General features: G+C 41.6%; 1 protein-coding gene and 1 long non-coding RNA gene across 2 annotated transcripts in view; one reads left to right on the top strand and one right to left on the bottom strand.

Moving 5' to 3' along the window:
* babam2 (BRISC and BRCA1 A complex member 2) overlaps positions 1-15,650 on the bottom strand; it is a 79,159-nt gene that overhangs the window by 24,734 nt on the left and 38,775 nt on the right. Inside the window, 1 exon segment of the mRNA XM_032501322.1 lies at positions 6,431-6,540. Coding sequence (XP_032357213.1) covers positions 6,431-6,540 — 110 coding nt within the window.
* Positions 1-15,650, top strand: part of LOC116670691 (uncharacterized) — a 25,577-nt gene that overhangs the window by 3,041 nt on the left and 6,886 nt on the right. The gene's annotated exons all lie outside the window — the stretch shown is intronic.

Raw genomic sequence — 15,650 nt, 5'->3', positions numbered from 1 at the left:
CCCCCCCCCCCCCATTGCCGCTCTGTAAGGCAGAAAACATTACAGCGATGGTCTGTTGAAGACAAGGAAAGAAGAAGTAACAGAGAGAGCAAGAAAGAGAGAGGAAGAGGGAATAGAAATAGAGGTATAACACTGTAGCTCAGGGGGCTTACGAGTTTGCGTTCAGAGCCCTTATACCCGAGCCCCTGCTGAAGGAGAGTAAAAGTGAGATATCAAACAACTCAGGAGTGATGAAAGAGAAGAGAGGTGGAGGAAAGAGAAAAGGAGAGTGAGGGAAAAGCTCTCTTCTCCCGTGTGTTTTTTTTTTTTCCCTCGCTGCGTTTCAGTCGAGCGAGGGACGACCTTGCTGGGTAGAGCACAGCTCTTCTCTCTCTTTTAAGTCCCACTCACTCTCTCGGTTCCCTTTGAGGATCAGCCAGAGGGATCAGCAGAGGAGAGAGAGTGATAGAAAAATGGAGAAAGATGGCGTGAAAAGAGACAGGCGGCAGACATGAGAAACATGGGAGTGTGTGTGTTGAGGGGCAAGAAATACGACCGAGGAGACAAGAGTTAAAAACTAGAAAAAGTGAATTTAAAAAAAACAAAACAAAAAACAAAACGAGATAGACAGGACAGCAGCGAAGGACGAGGGAGCAAGGGATGGAAGAATGGAGGCAGTATAAACAAACAAAAGAACAATTGATAAAATCATATGATGATGGAAAGACAGGTGCACGGAGAAATTGCAGACAGAAAGAACCCCAGGACATTTTGTCACTGAACAGATTGATATGACAGCCTGTACCAACACTGAAATAACGTGTTGCCAAAACAAAGCTGATGTCTGTAGTTGTTCACAGCTGGATTAACCATTTTATATAATGACAACTAATTTAAACAAGGAAACATAATGTGTTTGTCACCGGGGTTACCGCTGACTGTGGTCCTTCATCAAAAATGTGTCTACAAAACAAAACAATGGTCATTTAACACTATATTTACATAGGAGTGTAGCAAAAGCATTGTTAGGCCCTGATCAAATAGAGACAGTTTAGCAGCCTCGGGCGGCTTTTTGTTTTCTATGAGCGTGAAGCGTTTTGCTCGCTGCTTTTGCGTTGCCGAGCGCCTTGCTTTGTCTTGCCGGAACGAAACTGTTTGGGAGCGGACAGGCACTTAAAAAATACCAGCCTGGCATGTGATTGGATGAACAACCTGTCAATCATGTCCGACTAGGTCAAACCGTCACACCCACGTAAACCACGTCTGTAGCTTCCAGTAGCTCCTCACAGGATACTGATGGGTGGTTCGGCCACATACGCATTACTTGGAGCCTGACTAGGTGGATTTTAGTATGATTTGTGAAATTGCGAGAATCCTGCTGTGCAAGGTAGCTCAAAACCTTGAGTTGAAAAAAAACTTGAGTAAAAAACAAAACAAAACATTGTAATTTAACTACACAGCAAAATACAGTTGGCTGAGGATGGGTGATACGGTGGTTACCTAGCAACAATTACAAACCTGCAACTGATTGAAACGGGGCGTTTTAGACAAGAAAGGCAGTGCAGTGTGCCTCGCGTTTTGCAAACACTCTCTGAGTGTGGCATTAGTCTTCTGTGTACGTCTCCATAGGATGTGTTCATGTGCTTGTAGGTGCAGGTCACCAGCGTTTTGGCATTTGTCATTGTAGTTACGCGTAAAAGACTAATAAAAAAAGACTTAAAAATATATATATAAAAGTATTGTATACTTCCAGGTTGCAGTTCCACGCATTTAGTGTGAGGGAAAAGTGAACCTTTGCGTGGCCTGTAGACAGCCCTACTGGTTAAAACAAATGCTTTTGTTTGGCACTGTAAACGTATATAACAGCTGCTCTTCTGTTGCATTTCTGACAAAGTAGCTGCCCAACGAGTGTTTGCTATAGTATCTGCACTTGCTGTTACCACAGTCGGTAACCATGGTTGCCACCAAATCAACCAGGACAGAAGTTCTAACGTTAAAGAGTGAAGGTTGAAAAAGTGTATTAAACCAAACTGTATATAACAAAACAGCAGTATAAGTGATAAGGGAGCAAGGAACGGAACAATGGAAGTGTGGACGCTGGAGGATGAATGCATAGACAAAGAAATGACAGGATGATTGATGAAAAGCTGGAATGACAGAAAGATTGCAGACATACAGTAAAGAACCTCAGAACGTTTTGACACTGAATAGATGTAGCTGAGATGACAGCCTGTACCAACACTGAAATCCAGGGGTGCCAAAAACCAAAGCTGAGCCAATTTCTGTTGCTGTCAGGCAGCTGCTACATTCTCAATTTCATAAACTGAGAACTGATTTAAACAATTTCCGTATCTGTTTTGAAGTGAATTTCATTCTGGCATTATGTGATATTGTAAACGTTTGCAGTAGATTGATTAATGCAGAAGCTCTCGAATGTTGATTAAATGCTTGCTAGGAAAACAGAGAATGTGCAGGAACACGGCAACAAATGAGTTTTCCTCTTCACTGGAGCCAATGAAGAGCCAATGGGCGGCCAAACACAAACCAAACACTAACAAGGGTCAGTAAGGACATGGACACACATACAGCAAAAGGCTGGCTCGCACACATCTGCATGCTAAATTAAGTAGCATCCACAATGAATACAATACCAATGCGCTTATGCACAAACTCGCACACACATGCAATCATTTGTCTTCAAACTACAGTAAAGAAGACATATATTTTCGCCTTGGGTCATGAATTAACACACTCCCACACAGCTGACAAAAAGGTGCACAAAAGCATGTAGCAGAGCATATTCATACACAGCCTTGATATGCATATGTGCAAAAATCTCAAGACAAAGAGGCAACATTAAGCAGGAGAAGAGGGGTTGTAAATGAGAACTTGGCTCTGCCTCTGCATTCTGAGCTGTTTCTTAGAGGGTTTGTTTTTTTAGCCTCTTCTCCATCTAACCCCCCTTGCCGCTCCGCCAGCAACCACTCCTCTCCATCCCCTGCGCCGTAGCTTCCCCACTTCCTGCTCTCCGCTCTACTGCCTTTAGCCTCCTTCTGTCTGTTCTCCTCACGCAACTGGCAGACGAGGAGATTCTCTACTGTAACACCACTACAGCTTCAGTCTGGTCAGTCTCTCTCACACACACACACACACACACACACACACACACACACACACACACACACACACACACACACACACACACACACACACACACACACACACACACACACACACACACACACACACACACACACACACACACACACCTCCATCATAAAACATGCAGCTGTATGCAATGAACACACATATCTAAACCCTGGAGTATTTTTGCAATTTCAACACCATTATAGTGGTCTCGGAGAAAGCCTCTTCAACCAAGTGGTTTTTCTATGCAAAAAGGTGTCCATTGAAACAGCACATTCATTGACAAAGAATGGCCAATAAATAGGACCAACAATGCCCAGTTCATGTTAGCCAAAGAGAGCAAATATATGAATAATATAGTCATACTGAAAGCTTTGCATTCAGTGCCAGTAAAAACATAGATGAAACATCTTGGAGGTTGTGCTACACCGAGGTTAGTAGAAGCGCGCCATTAAAGCAGATATAGCAGCCCATCTCATATATTGCCTAGGTATGCTTTTACACATACACAAAACAGGAAACAATTAGGATTATGTAGGACACGCTGGTGACCTTTGTTTTGTGCGGTGTAATTATGGTATTTTGTTGCAGTTGCTGCATGGGGATAAGGTCCTGTCACATCAATTTTTACATATTGGAAAGCAGAAGTGTCTGTGTGTGTGCATGTAGCTGCTTTACCGATTGTGCTAGGGACTGAAAGATAAGTGGATATACACGGTAAATGAGAGAAAGAGATAATGCGCAAAAATGGCAGGAGAAGAGGGGAGGAAGGATTTGATTATTGTAAAAAATAAAAAAACAACCGTAGAGAAGGACAAAACAGAGGAGCCAAAGAGGAGCATGGAAGATGAGGATGAAATAGGAACATGGTGAGACAGGAGGACGAGAGCGAGCGAGAAAGAGTGTGTGTGTGTGTGTGATGGGGTGGGGGGGGGGGCAAGGTCTCAACCTGTGGCGACGGGGCGTGTGCTTGTAAATAAACATCAGCCTGAGATTATTCGAGCACGAAAGCCCAGACCGTGGGCCCTGAGGTTGGAGTGGGCCCATACCTGGCTCTCTCTCTCAGTCCACCACACACACACACAAACACAACACACACACACCACACACACACACACCCCACACACCACACACACACACCACACACACACACACACACACATCTGAATCCACACCTACAGAGACTTTGTGTTGATAGCACAGCATATTCAAATACTGGTGTCACGCCACAACACATAAAAAGAAGACACATACATTTTGGATATAAAACCCACAGCAGCACGCATTCAACACACACACCCAAATGTAACTGACAAATGCACACACACACACTAAATCAGTAAGAAAAGAAATGGATTTGAACAAAGAGAATATGCACACTGCTGAAGTGCCCACTCACACAGCAGGGCCCAGACCACATTAAGATTCCACACAAGCCTGTGTACACACGTACACAAACACGTATACACACACGTACACACGTACACACGTACACACACACACACACACCACACACACACACACACACACACACACACACACACACACACACACTCTGTACTGTTAACGCCCCAGATGTCTGCAGACATCCAGTCAACCCTAGCTCAGAAGCTGTGTGTCATCCATCTCATTTTTTTGTTCCCTTGTTGTTTTTGAGGAACAAACCGATGAGTCCAGACAATGGGATGCGGGATTATTCACAATGACATAATATGTCGCTACATTCACAGCACACTCACACTTATCAGTCAACTACCTCGTGCATTCTCGAAATCAGAAGCAACTGGGACCACATCTCCTTTTGCTGACCTTCTATTCCCCTCCCTGGGATTCAAAAGGTATTTTGTTCTTTATTAGTTACTACGACACACTCGGGAGTCTTTGCCATTGTTCCCTTATACTGTAGAAAGCCGTCTGATATAAGGACAAGTAATCCTGGCTGGTAAATACAATGTTTATAGTTAATACGTGGTGGCAAGACTCTAGTCTGTGCCTTAATGCAGTACTTGTCGGAAATGCAACGATATAGTACACAACTGATTGTACCGTCATCACAAAACAAAGGTCATTTAAATGGAAATGGTAAAACAACCATATGAGTCTATAACATCAAACTCTCATTCATTATTTATAGAGAATATATGTTGATAATCTCTGTTTACATGAGGGTAAATCCAGTTGATTCCCACTCATTGTTTAAAGCGCAATTCTTGCCAAAATGCATATTTAGGACGAAAGGGCCACTTTTAAGATTTACCGCATTCTCGTTTTTTGGTCAAATGGCCTTATGAATAGGAGGGCTAAGGGCACTTATATGCTAGCCTCAAAATAGCTATTTTTAAAACACTAAGAAGGCTCGACACATGAATTCTAGCATTGAGAACATTGTGCACACAGAGATTACTAAAAAGAAAGGTTTTGAACAACTCACTGTAGCTGTTGCCAGTCAAAAATAGTCAAGGAAGGAGAATAAACATGGAAAGCTCCTAAAGCTTAGTTCCATGTAAATCCACAGATAATTTGTTGTTTTGTTGTTAGTGAAACACAATATAAAAAGGAGCCTTATACAAGAATGACATTTCCTCCTATGGAGTCCATTCATTCACATCCAAAGATCACCTATTTCTGACTGGGAGAATGTCGGATAGCGGAAACAACAACTGCTAACGTGAGTTGTTTAAAACCTTTCTTTTTAGTAAACTCTGTGTACACAAACAATGTTCTCAATGCTAGAGTTCATGTGTTGAGCCTTCTTAGTGTTTTAAAAATAGCTATTTTAAGGCTAGCTCTCCCATTCAAAAGGCCATTTGACCAAAAAACAAGAACACGGCAAATCTTAAAAGTGGTGGCTCCGCCCTAATTATGCTTTTAAACGAAAGTTTGACTCGCGTATATTCACAAAAAGACCCTAGGTTGCATTTTGGCGAGAGTTATGCTTTAACTTTAAGGATCTTTGGGCCCCAACCTTGTTTAAATTTGCCATCATGCTGTTGTGGTGTCACAGATTGCATACACAGATCAATATCTCCATCAAAATAATACATTTTAATGAATAATCATAAATGTAAATGTAAAATGTAAATGTGCTGTATTTATATAGCGCTTTTCCAGTCTTAACAACTGCTCAAAGCGCTTTTACATCTACAGGAAACATTCACCATTCACACACATTCATACACTGTGGCCGGGGCTTCCGTACAAGGTGCCACCTGCTCATCAGATAAACATTCATACACATTCACACTCCGATGCGCAGCATCAAAAGGCACAAAAGAAAACATATGTATTAATGTGATGTGCTTACTGTTCAATGCTGGGGGACAAGAAGAGTTTTGGGAAGACTTGGGTAGCCTCAGCATCCTCAAAGCTCACTGAGAGAAGGGCCACATCCTCTCCAGGGTCCAACGCTGTGTCCTAAAAAAAAAGACAAAGCCAGGTCAGTAATGTTATTCAGTTAATCCACTTTCCATAGGGAAAACACCATTGGAATGAAGCTGTGACTCATTCACATAAACAAAGCTGTGGTATCCTTTATGCCTGCACAACTTTTTTTTTTTTAATGACTTTGATTCTCATTTAATTTTACTACTACAGAATTTCCCCGTCGTGGGATAAATAAAGTATAATCTAGCCAAGTGCATCACAAACACTACTACTTTCTTCTGAGTTTTAAACGTAGACTGTGTAAAATAAGTTGTAAAGCGTTCCCAAGCGGAGCAATGCTCTCCCTTCTCTTCATTGAAGCCTCTATGTTTACAGGCGTGTGGTGATGTGCTATATGTGCCAAAAGAAAATCTATGTTTGATACTGCCAATTTGTTTTGTTTTTCATGGTTCATGTGTGCAATAAACATTACACCTCAGGAGAAAAAAATCAAGGCTGAAAATAGCGATATCAATTCTAAACTAAAAATCGTGATTCATATTTTTCCGTGAATTGTGCAGGCCTAGTATCCATGAAAAGAACCAGTTTGAACGATGTCGACATGTTTAAAGGTGAATCCGCATAGAAAGCGTTTTTTTTTGTAAAGTTTTGGATGATGGGGGGTAAGATCAATCATTGAATTACACAAACAATGCTGATTTCTTCCTGTGGAGCCTAAATAGCCTGATATAAGCCTCTTGAAGATGGTTCAGTGACCACTATCCCCTTGCCTCCTCGGGCCCTGCCGCTGACAGACTGCTGGTTCTAAGGACAGAGTCAGAGACGATGTGGATTGAATGGACAGAGTACTTCAGTCATGCAACACTCAGGTCTCGCTTTTGGCAAAGATGTACCCATTCAAAAAAGCAACACTTAGGCGCCCGGATAGCTCAGTTGGAAGAGCGGGCACCCATATATAGAGGTTTACTCCTCAACATAATGAGCCCAGGTTCGACTCCAACCCGCAGCCCTTTGCTGCATGTCATTCCCCCTCTCTCACCCCTTTCATGTATTTAGCTGTCCTGTCAATAAAGGCCAAAAAATGTAAAAAAAATAATCTAAAAAAAAGAAATGCAACACTTGAAGGCGAGGAAACAAAGCTTACCATCATAAAAAGGGTGAGATGGATTCCTTTTATCGGAAACTTATAGTCCTTACTTATGGACTGTATCTTCTTGAAAGCATTTATAGTGTTGGCACTCGTTTGTTTACACAAAAAAAAAAACTAAAAGAGAAGTTTTCATGCATACTTTTGCATGCATACTTCTTACATGGATACTTCCTACATCTGATTAATGACTTGATTATTAACTTTTGAAAGGTACAAAAATTGTTGGAGTTAGCCGGCCCATTTCAATTGGTGTGCGGGGAACACTTTGGGGGAGCACATTGTTTGAAGCATACTGATTTTTTCAGGTAGCCACTTGTCCATAAAATAAATTATACTGTATGTTGCAGTACTTTTTTGTTGTAGCAGTTGGCGAATCAATACGAGTTCTAAAAAGGTCATACATATCGTATGGAATCTCAAATTCTTAAAGTTAAACCCTAATGTTAGATTTGATAAGAGGTCTCAAATTATTCAGATTGAATACTGGTTTGATTTAAACCCCAACCTGGGGATCATACACGTCTGTGTACACAACAAGTGTGCGAGTCCCAAAATATTGAAGGAGATGAAGAGGAGTAGAGGAAAGACACCAGAAGAAACATCTGTTTTCTTTCTCACCACATTAGCTTCAACAGCTGCGGCTGAGCTGATGACTGGGAGCACCAATCAAATCATGTGTGAGATAGAGGCAGAGGCCACCCGGAGCTGCTCGCTACAAACCTCGTCTGTCTCTCCGAGGTTCTAATTTCTCATTGTGTGATGTTTTTCCTAGAGCAGGGCTACTTCTCAGGCAATGTCATTAGTGCAATTCCACATCAAGTACCATTCTGGACTCTCTCTCCAGACAGAGGATTGGCAGCGTTAATCAAATGTCTTACAGATGGTTTGAACTCATCCATTTGTTATAATCGCTGCCCGCCGTGGTGAGAGGAAATCTAACCACCATACATGATGGACAGAGGCACAGTGCAACCAGTTTGCAGCAGGGCAGCCTCAAATGTGATCAGGCTTATTAACTAATTACACACACTCTGCTGATGACAAAACCAAACTGAGCATTGGTTGGAGAAAAACACGGCTGAGTGGGCGGAAAAAGATATTCCTTCACTGAACATTTTCTTTCCAAGTAGAGTGGAATTAATTTCTCTGCATGTGATCTAATGATTTTGAACCACTTAATTTAATGAAAGAAAAAATAATAATTAAAAAACAATTCAACATAAAATTAATGTATGGAATGGAAATATAAGGGCCGGGAACGAGCGGATCTTGAATCCACAGGACTTTTATACTGTAGCACATGCAGATATCAACAGTCACAACAAAGGCTGCCTTGTCGTGGCAGATACATTAGGGGGTAAAGAAATAGAGAGTAGAAGGGAGGCAGTGAAAGACAGCGGGGTGTGTGGCAACCAAAAGTGTTGCCTGATGGAATCAGCTCACATCAATATAGTGTGCATCCGTAAACAAGAACTGCTCTCTGTCTCACAGCAGCGCTCGCGGCTTCTGCCGCTGACGATATAAGACAGATAGGAACAGGCATGGAGATGTGGGGCTGGGGTGGGCGTGGGGTTTGGGGAAAGATTGTTTTGCTCCAGTTTGTAGCTGTCAAGTCCCGTTCTCATCTTTAAAGGTGATTTAATGGATGCTTCCTTTGGACTGGGACAGAGTAAACAGACAGATGAGAACCAACAGGAAGATGAGAGAGAGGGCCAGAAGAGGAACATAGGGCAGCTCCGCAGACCATCCCTCGATTCGGTCGGACTAAGGGCGCCGTTGTAGGGACAGCCTTTTTTCTTGAATGACTCAGACTCATCTCGTCCCGGCAGACAGCGAAGAGCTGTCACAAGTCATATTGCATCAGTGAAACAAACAAACAAACAACAATTACAGGCAGACCCTTTAACTTTTAGCTATTGCCATTCTAAATGAATGTGCTGCGCAGTGAACCTGAAGCTATGTAGATACAAAATTTAAGTTTTAGTTTAAGTTAAGTACAACTACACATGAAACTTGACATGATCATTTCACAACCTCACTTTTATTTAAAATTGGGACGTAACACGCATGACACATGACATACATGGCTGTCAGCCAGGTTTGACCACCAGTAATTTTTACCAGTGTATCAGCATGAAATGAAATATCATTTAAACAGCCACACTCGGCTCTGTGGGGCTGTTCTTACAGTAGACATAAAACAGCCATGTTTGCCATAAGGACGTTAACAATTTAACATTTGACAGTTAACCGACAATAATCAAATAATGAAGTTGTCAATTAAAAACAGTATTACTAAATTTAAGAAGTAATTAGGAAAGGTTTGATGCATGATAAAAGATAGTATATAGGATAAAAGATAGGATATATGCTAGTAAACTTGCTAATGCAAAATTAAGCTCTTTTTTCTAAGAAGTCTGTGGCTCTCACTGAAAGGTACTCACATTGGCCAGCTGGGTGACACATGCCACTATCTTACTGAGGACTGGACACAGAGAGCCGGCCAGTCACACACAGCTGACAACCTCACAGCTAAACTAATTGATGCGGTGGAGACAGGCTCGGACAAGCTGCGGTCTGTTAGCTGCCGGTAATGTGGACGCACAAGCGTTCTATATTAGAAAAAGTTTCTCCATATGTCCACAACAATGCACACGACATCGTGGCTGCGTGACAGGTACATACATACATTTCATTAAAAAGCACAAAAGTCAACCTGATGGTGGCGCAAGAAAAAAAGTCTGGGGATCACCAAGCTTCTTCCTCTGCGGACTATGAATGCCTGCACAATATTTCACAGCAATCCATCCAATAGCTGTTGAGATATTTCAGTCTGGACCAAAGCTGTGGACCGTCTGGGGGTCTGACAAATGCAGTTATTACATTTGTGGAAATGTGAGTGAGTCATTGAGAAACTTTGACTAAACTGTGGGTGATAAAACAGTTCAGTGTTTCAATGGAGTCTAAGAGAAACATTTTTTCTTCTTCTTTTAAATACATTTCTAAATATTGTAGCTTTTTTCACTGAGAGCGATACAAAGATGTTTGTCTCTGAAGCTCTGGCACTGCTCAAATGTCATGATGCCAATCTGGAGAAGAAAAGTTTTCATGCTTCTCAAGTGGCATGTTTAAAGTAAATTTAAGTGTAGAGGGGCAATACAAATGCTTTACTTAACAGCTGGTTTGGGTTATGGAATACACAGTGTGCTGAAGTGGTATCCTTGCAGTGAGGTTGTAATTTAGAGGCATTTAAAAAATAAAACTTTCATGTTCCTCTCCCAAAACTTTGCAGATCTATACAGGAAGTTGAGAAAAGATACCCTAATGAGAACAAACGTTGACCTTTTTACGCGTGCCTTGAAACAATTATTTAAATTGAAACAGAAGAGCTTCACTCTGTAATAAAATATAAGCCCCCAAATGGCCCTTAATGTTTCTGTGCACACATACACACATCTTAAGCCCTTTTAACCAAATACACTTGAGGGCAACTGCTGCTTGCTTATGTAAAGAGTTAGTAGAAAAAGAACATTAAAAAAGCTTTTGCTCCACAGGCTATTCGCAGGACCTTAATGAAGAGACTTCTTCACTGGTAAGTAATGAGCACTGAAATGGCCTTGGTCAGAGGACTGCAAGACAAGGAGGGGTCCTGCAGGGTTGGTAGTTGGACATTGAAGCAGTATTTACTACATGGCCGTGGGGAATGTGACTCAACTGCTCAAGGACTGAATTTAGGAAAGCGGGTGAAGAGTGTGCACAAGTGTGCATGGACATCAAGGTCAGAGGGTGCCTCCGAGTCAAACCCTTTCACGTGGCCACCGCGTCTTCCATCCTCCTTACTTATTCAGACACATCGGTACATGAACACGCACGCACACACAAACAAATAAACGCACAGACCCTTTTCCTTGTGTCCGTCCTTGTGTCTCCCGATGCCCCGGCCTCTGGCATCTCCTCTGTGTCGCATGTGACAGGTTGGAGAAGTGACAGCTGTCCTTATGCCAGACCAAGTCTGGCCAAAGTCACAACACACACAAACACACTCATCTGCAAATGCTACACAGGGGCTCTACTGCAGGGCTAGTACGGAGGAGGTAAGGGCACTTTGTCCGCCTTCTTCGCCCAACTTTAAATGTCATGCTCAACGTAATGGGGTGACTTGACTGACAGCACGGTTGTTGTGCAAAGACATGTCCAGCTTGCAGGCGAGACGCTTTGAGTGCCCCTGTACATATGCTGGACACACACTAGGCAGCGGCTTCAATTTAGGTAGGGCATTTTGAGCAACCCTGGTTCTTTACTTGTTGATCAAGGCTAACTCAGGGTGCTTTCACACTTAATCTGTTAGGTCCGTTAAAACAAACGTTATTCTAGGTTTCTATGGTTCATTTAGGCTGGTGTGAAAGTTGTCAATTAAACAACCGGACAGAGACGGATCGAAAAAAGTGTCTCTGCCCACTTCCAAGTGGGCTCTGGTGGTATTATGATAAATAATAAGATTTCCACAAGGTTACAAAAGCTAAACTGCTAGTAAATCTATCTGCTGATTGTGAACTGTTTAGGAAGCGATCTGTATAAGCGATGCGTATACACTACCGGTCAAACGTTTGGGGTCACTTACAAATTTCCATTCTACTCCATTATAGACAGAATACCAGCTGATCTGAGTGGGTGGCTCATCTTTAATGCAATATCTACATTACCCTTTATCAGCAACCATTTATCCAATGTTCCAAAGGCACATTGTGTTTACTAATCTGATCTGGAAAAACTAACTGAGAAAACATTGGAGAACCCTTTTGCAATTATGTAAGCACATAATATAATCTGAAAATTGCTGTCCTGGTTAAAAAGAAAAATGCAACTGATCTCAGCTGGTATTCTGTCTATTATGGAGTGCAATGGAAATGTCTAAGTGACCCTAAACTTTTGACCGGTAGCGTATTCTTGTAAATAGTTTTGTAGCCATGGTAACATGTATGTGCGTAATCCCTCCAGAATATTTTTGTACAAGACACCTCTTTTTTTGTCCTGTGTACCTGTTTGTCCCTATACATAACATGCAGTCAGTTAGTGATTTCATGATTACTTATTTCTTTGGGAGATCTTTGTGACATACGACAGCTGCATGACCTCTCAGCCACCGGAATTTGATTTCCCCACGTGGGTCCTGATGATGCGCTGATGATGCAGGATGAACATCACCACAACTATCAACTATCTAATCAATGAGTTTCCTTTCAGTCTGTATAAGTTCATGTTGAGAGCTCTTTCATTCATTTGTAAAAAGTCAGTGTGAACATGAACTGGACCAAAACTAAAAGGCCATAAGGTATCTTTTTCTCCTTGATCTATCTTTTGCAATTGGACTACTAATGATTGTCCCCAAGTCAAAGCTCTGCAGTTTTGGGGACCGAGCCTTTTCCAGGGCAGCTCCAAGGCTGTGGAACTCCCTCCCCCATGAGATCCGCATCTCTGAGTCCCTCACCATTTTTCAGTCCTGTCTGAAGACCCATCTTTTCGGTTCTGCCTATCCTTAAGTTGTTTTTTTTTTTTTTTAAATAAACACTGTCTCTACCCTGTTAAGCGACTTTGAGCTCGGGAAAAGCGCTATACAAATTCAATTTATTATTATTATTATTAATGATGAAATTTGATTTCACTTGTTAAAATCATTGCAGTAAGAATATTTTTAAGCTATGGCGATAATAATAATAATTTTGTTATGTTTTACAAGGTTATGTTGCAAACTTGCAAATATTCTTACAATTCAGCTCTGTATGTCCCAATTAGTTGTTACTATTCAGGTTTATATAAAAAGTAAATACTCATATAATGGCTCCAAATAAAAAGATTAACGAACCTCTTCACAATTTACACTACAGGGGCTCTTTATTCAGGAGTCTTATGTCACTCACTTTGCATGGCATTGCTAAAATTCTCCCAAAAAATACATTTCAATGCCCTGTAAGACATTTTGACAATCATCACAGAGCAGCACAGAATGTATCTTCTGTGTTCAATGTCAACAGCCTTGAACAGAGCAGAAACACAAAGCATTGACAAGTACTGCATGTTAAATATTACTTTAAGTCCTACAACAGAATATAGTGAATGAATGTCTGAGATTCTGAATTATGTTATTTTTGTGCCAGCCTTTTCATAAGTTTGACAGACTTACATCATCACACCCTGAGGGCGGGAAAGCACAGGGTCAAGGTGGCAGCTGCCTAAACGTCTCATTGCATGACATGAAATGTTCTGATTGAGAAAGAGAGTTGAGGATATTGTTCCTAATGATGTGGTGGTGCTGCGGTTAGTGAGGAGGGGATGAGCAGAAATGTGATGTACTCCAGGGGCCATGATGCCCCTGCCCCTTCCACCTCAAAATACAGAACATGTGAGCACAAGTCACCAAAACCCAATTGGCACGCATGTCCAAGAGGACCTAACGTTGTCTTCTGAAATATCTAACCTATCGCATGTACCTCTTTTTCCTTGAACTCTCCATTCCAAAAAACTGTTAGCTCATGTTTAAATGTTGAGATGATTAAATAGGCAACTTTGTGTCACCAAACAGTTGTATCTCGTGCAAGGGCTTGATTTTGTCATGAGGACAATAAGCGAAAGATTACATAGCACACGTGCGTCACCTGTAACCATGTTAGTAGAGTAGATGTTGGTACAGGACCCAAACACACCTAAACACTGCCCTGTTGGCACAGTCACAAAAGCTTTGTGCAAGGGGTGTGTTTGCAAACACAAGAGCACACCTCTTTGTGTGGAGCACATAAGTATTTTAGAATGATGGGTGTGGCAATACATGATAATCTATCCAGAACGTTCCCAAGTTAATTGGTTAGTGAATGCAGCCACACTGTCTGTAGAATTAAACACATCATAGACCAAACATTAGTTCTATAAAGTAATCTTCTGAATTCAGATTTAGGTCATGGACATTAAAGTGTTGAGTGGTTCACATGTATAGTTTTCACTCTTTAAGGTCACATATTGTGAATAGTGAGATTGCTGTTTTGATTACAAAGCAGGTTGAGGTGCTATATCAATACTGTGAAAATCTCAAAACGCTCGATGCACAGAGAAACGCACACAGAACGTGTTCAGAAAACCGTTCCCCTCAAACGAGCCGTCGGGACTTCTGTACAGTTGTGATGTCACTATGTATAGGTAGGTAGAAAGGGCCGCTACAGTGCCGTTACAGTCATTCCTCGGCTGCATTGATGGTGCAAAGATGCCGAAGACCCCGTAAACGCTGACCAATCGGAGCAGACAGGGTTTTGGGGGGAAGGGGGCTGTAAAATATGAAAAATTGAGTTTTTTGATTATTAAAGCATGTACAAATGTTGACGTGGAAACCCAAAACACAAGTGAAAATAATGCAGAGGTTCCTCCAAATTAACAATAATGTAGTTAGTAATAATAATTGATGCTGAAACAGTGGCTGCAATTCCCCAACACTAACACCAGTTTCAGTTATAGGGCCACAATTTTAAAGTTATTGACTTTATTGAAAGATCACACTTTACTATGGCCTTTCAATAAATCACTCTAATCCAGAACTAAAAGAAGCTGTAGCAATTGAAAACAAGTCACAAGAGCAGTGTGTTGCAATATACTTAACCAGTGGCGTCTCCACCCCAAAAACCCACACACTGCATCCACTGCTTGGAAATGAGATGGAACGAGGCACGTATTACTGAGTCATAACGAGGGGTGAGATATAGGTTAATACAACCAGCTGGGCCAACAGTACAGTCAATATGAGTAATCTGAGGTGACGGAAAATGCTTAGAATTAAATGGGACATCCATTCAACTCCCTAATGCAATAATGCCACACACTGTATACGTTTGAAAACACTAAAGGTGATCTACAAATGCCATTTCCTTAATTTCAGTGCTGTACTTCTATTTTCAATTATTCCGCCTTTTCAGGAGCCCTATTTGTGACAATAACTGGCAGATGACCA

The sequence above is a fragment of the Etheostoma spectabile genome, chromosome 20 (assembly GCF_008692095.1).
Source record: "Etheostoma spectabile isolate EspeVRDwgs_2016 chromosome 20, UIUC_Espe_1.0, whole genome shotgun sequence".
NCBI classification, from domain to species: Eukaryota; Metazoa; Chordata; class Actinopteri; order Perciformes; family Percidae; genus Etheostoma; species Etheostoma spectabile.
Note: the sequence above shows the minus strand (reverse complement) of the source record. Positions and strands in the feature narration are given on the sequence as shown.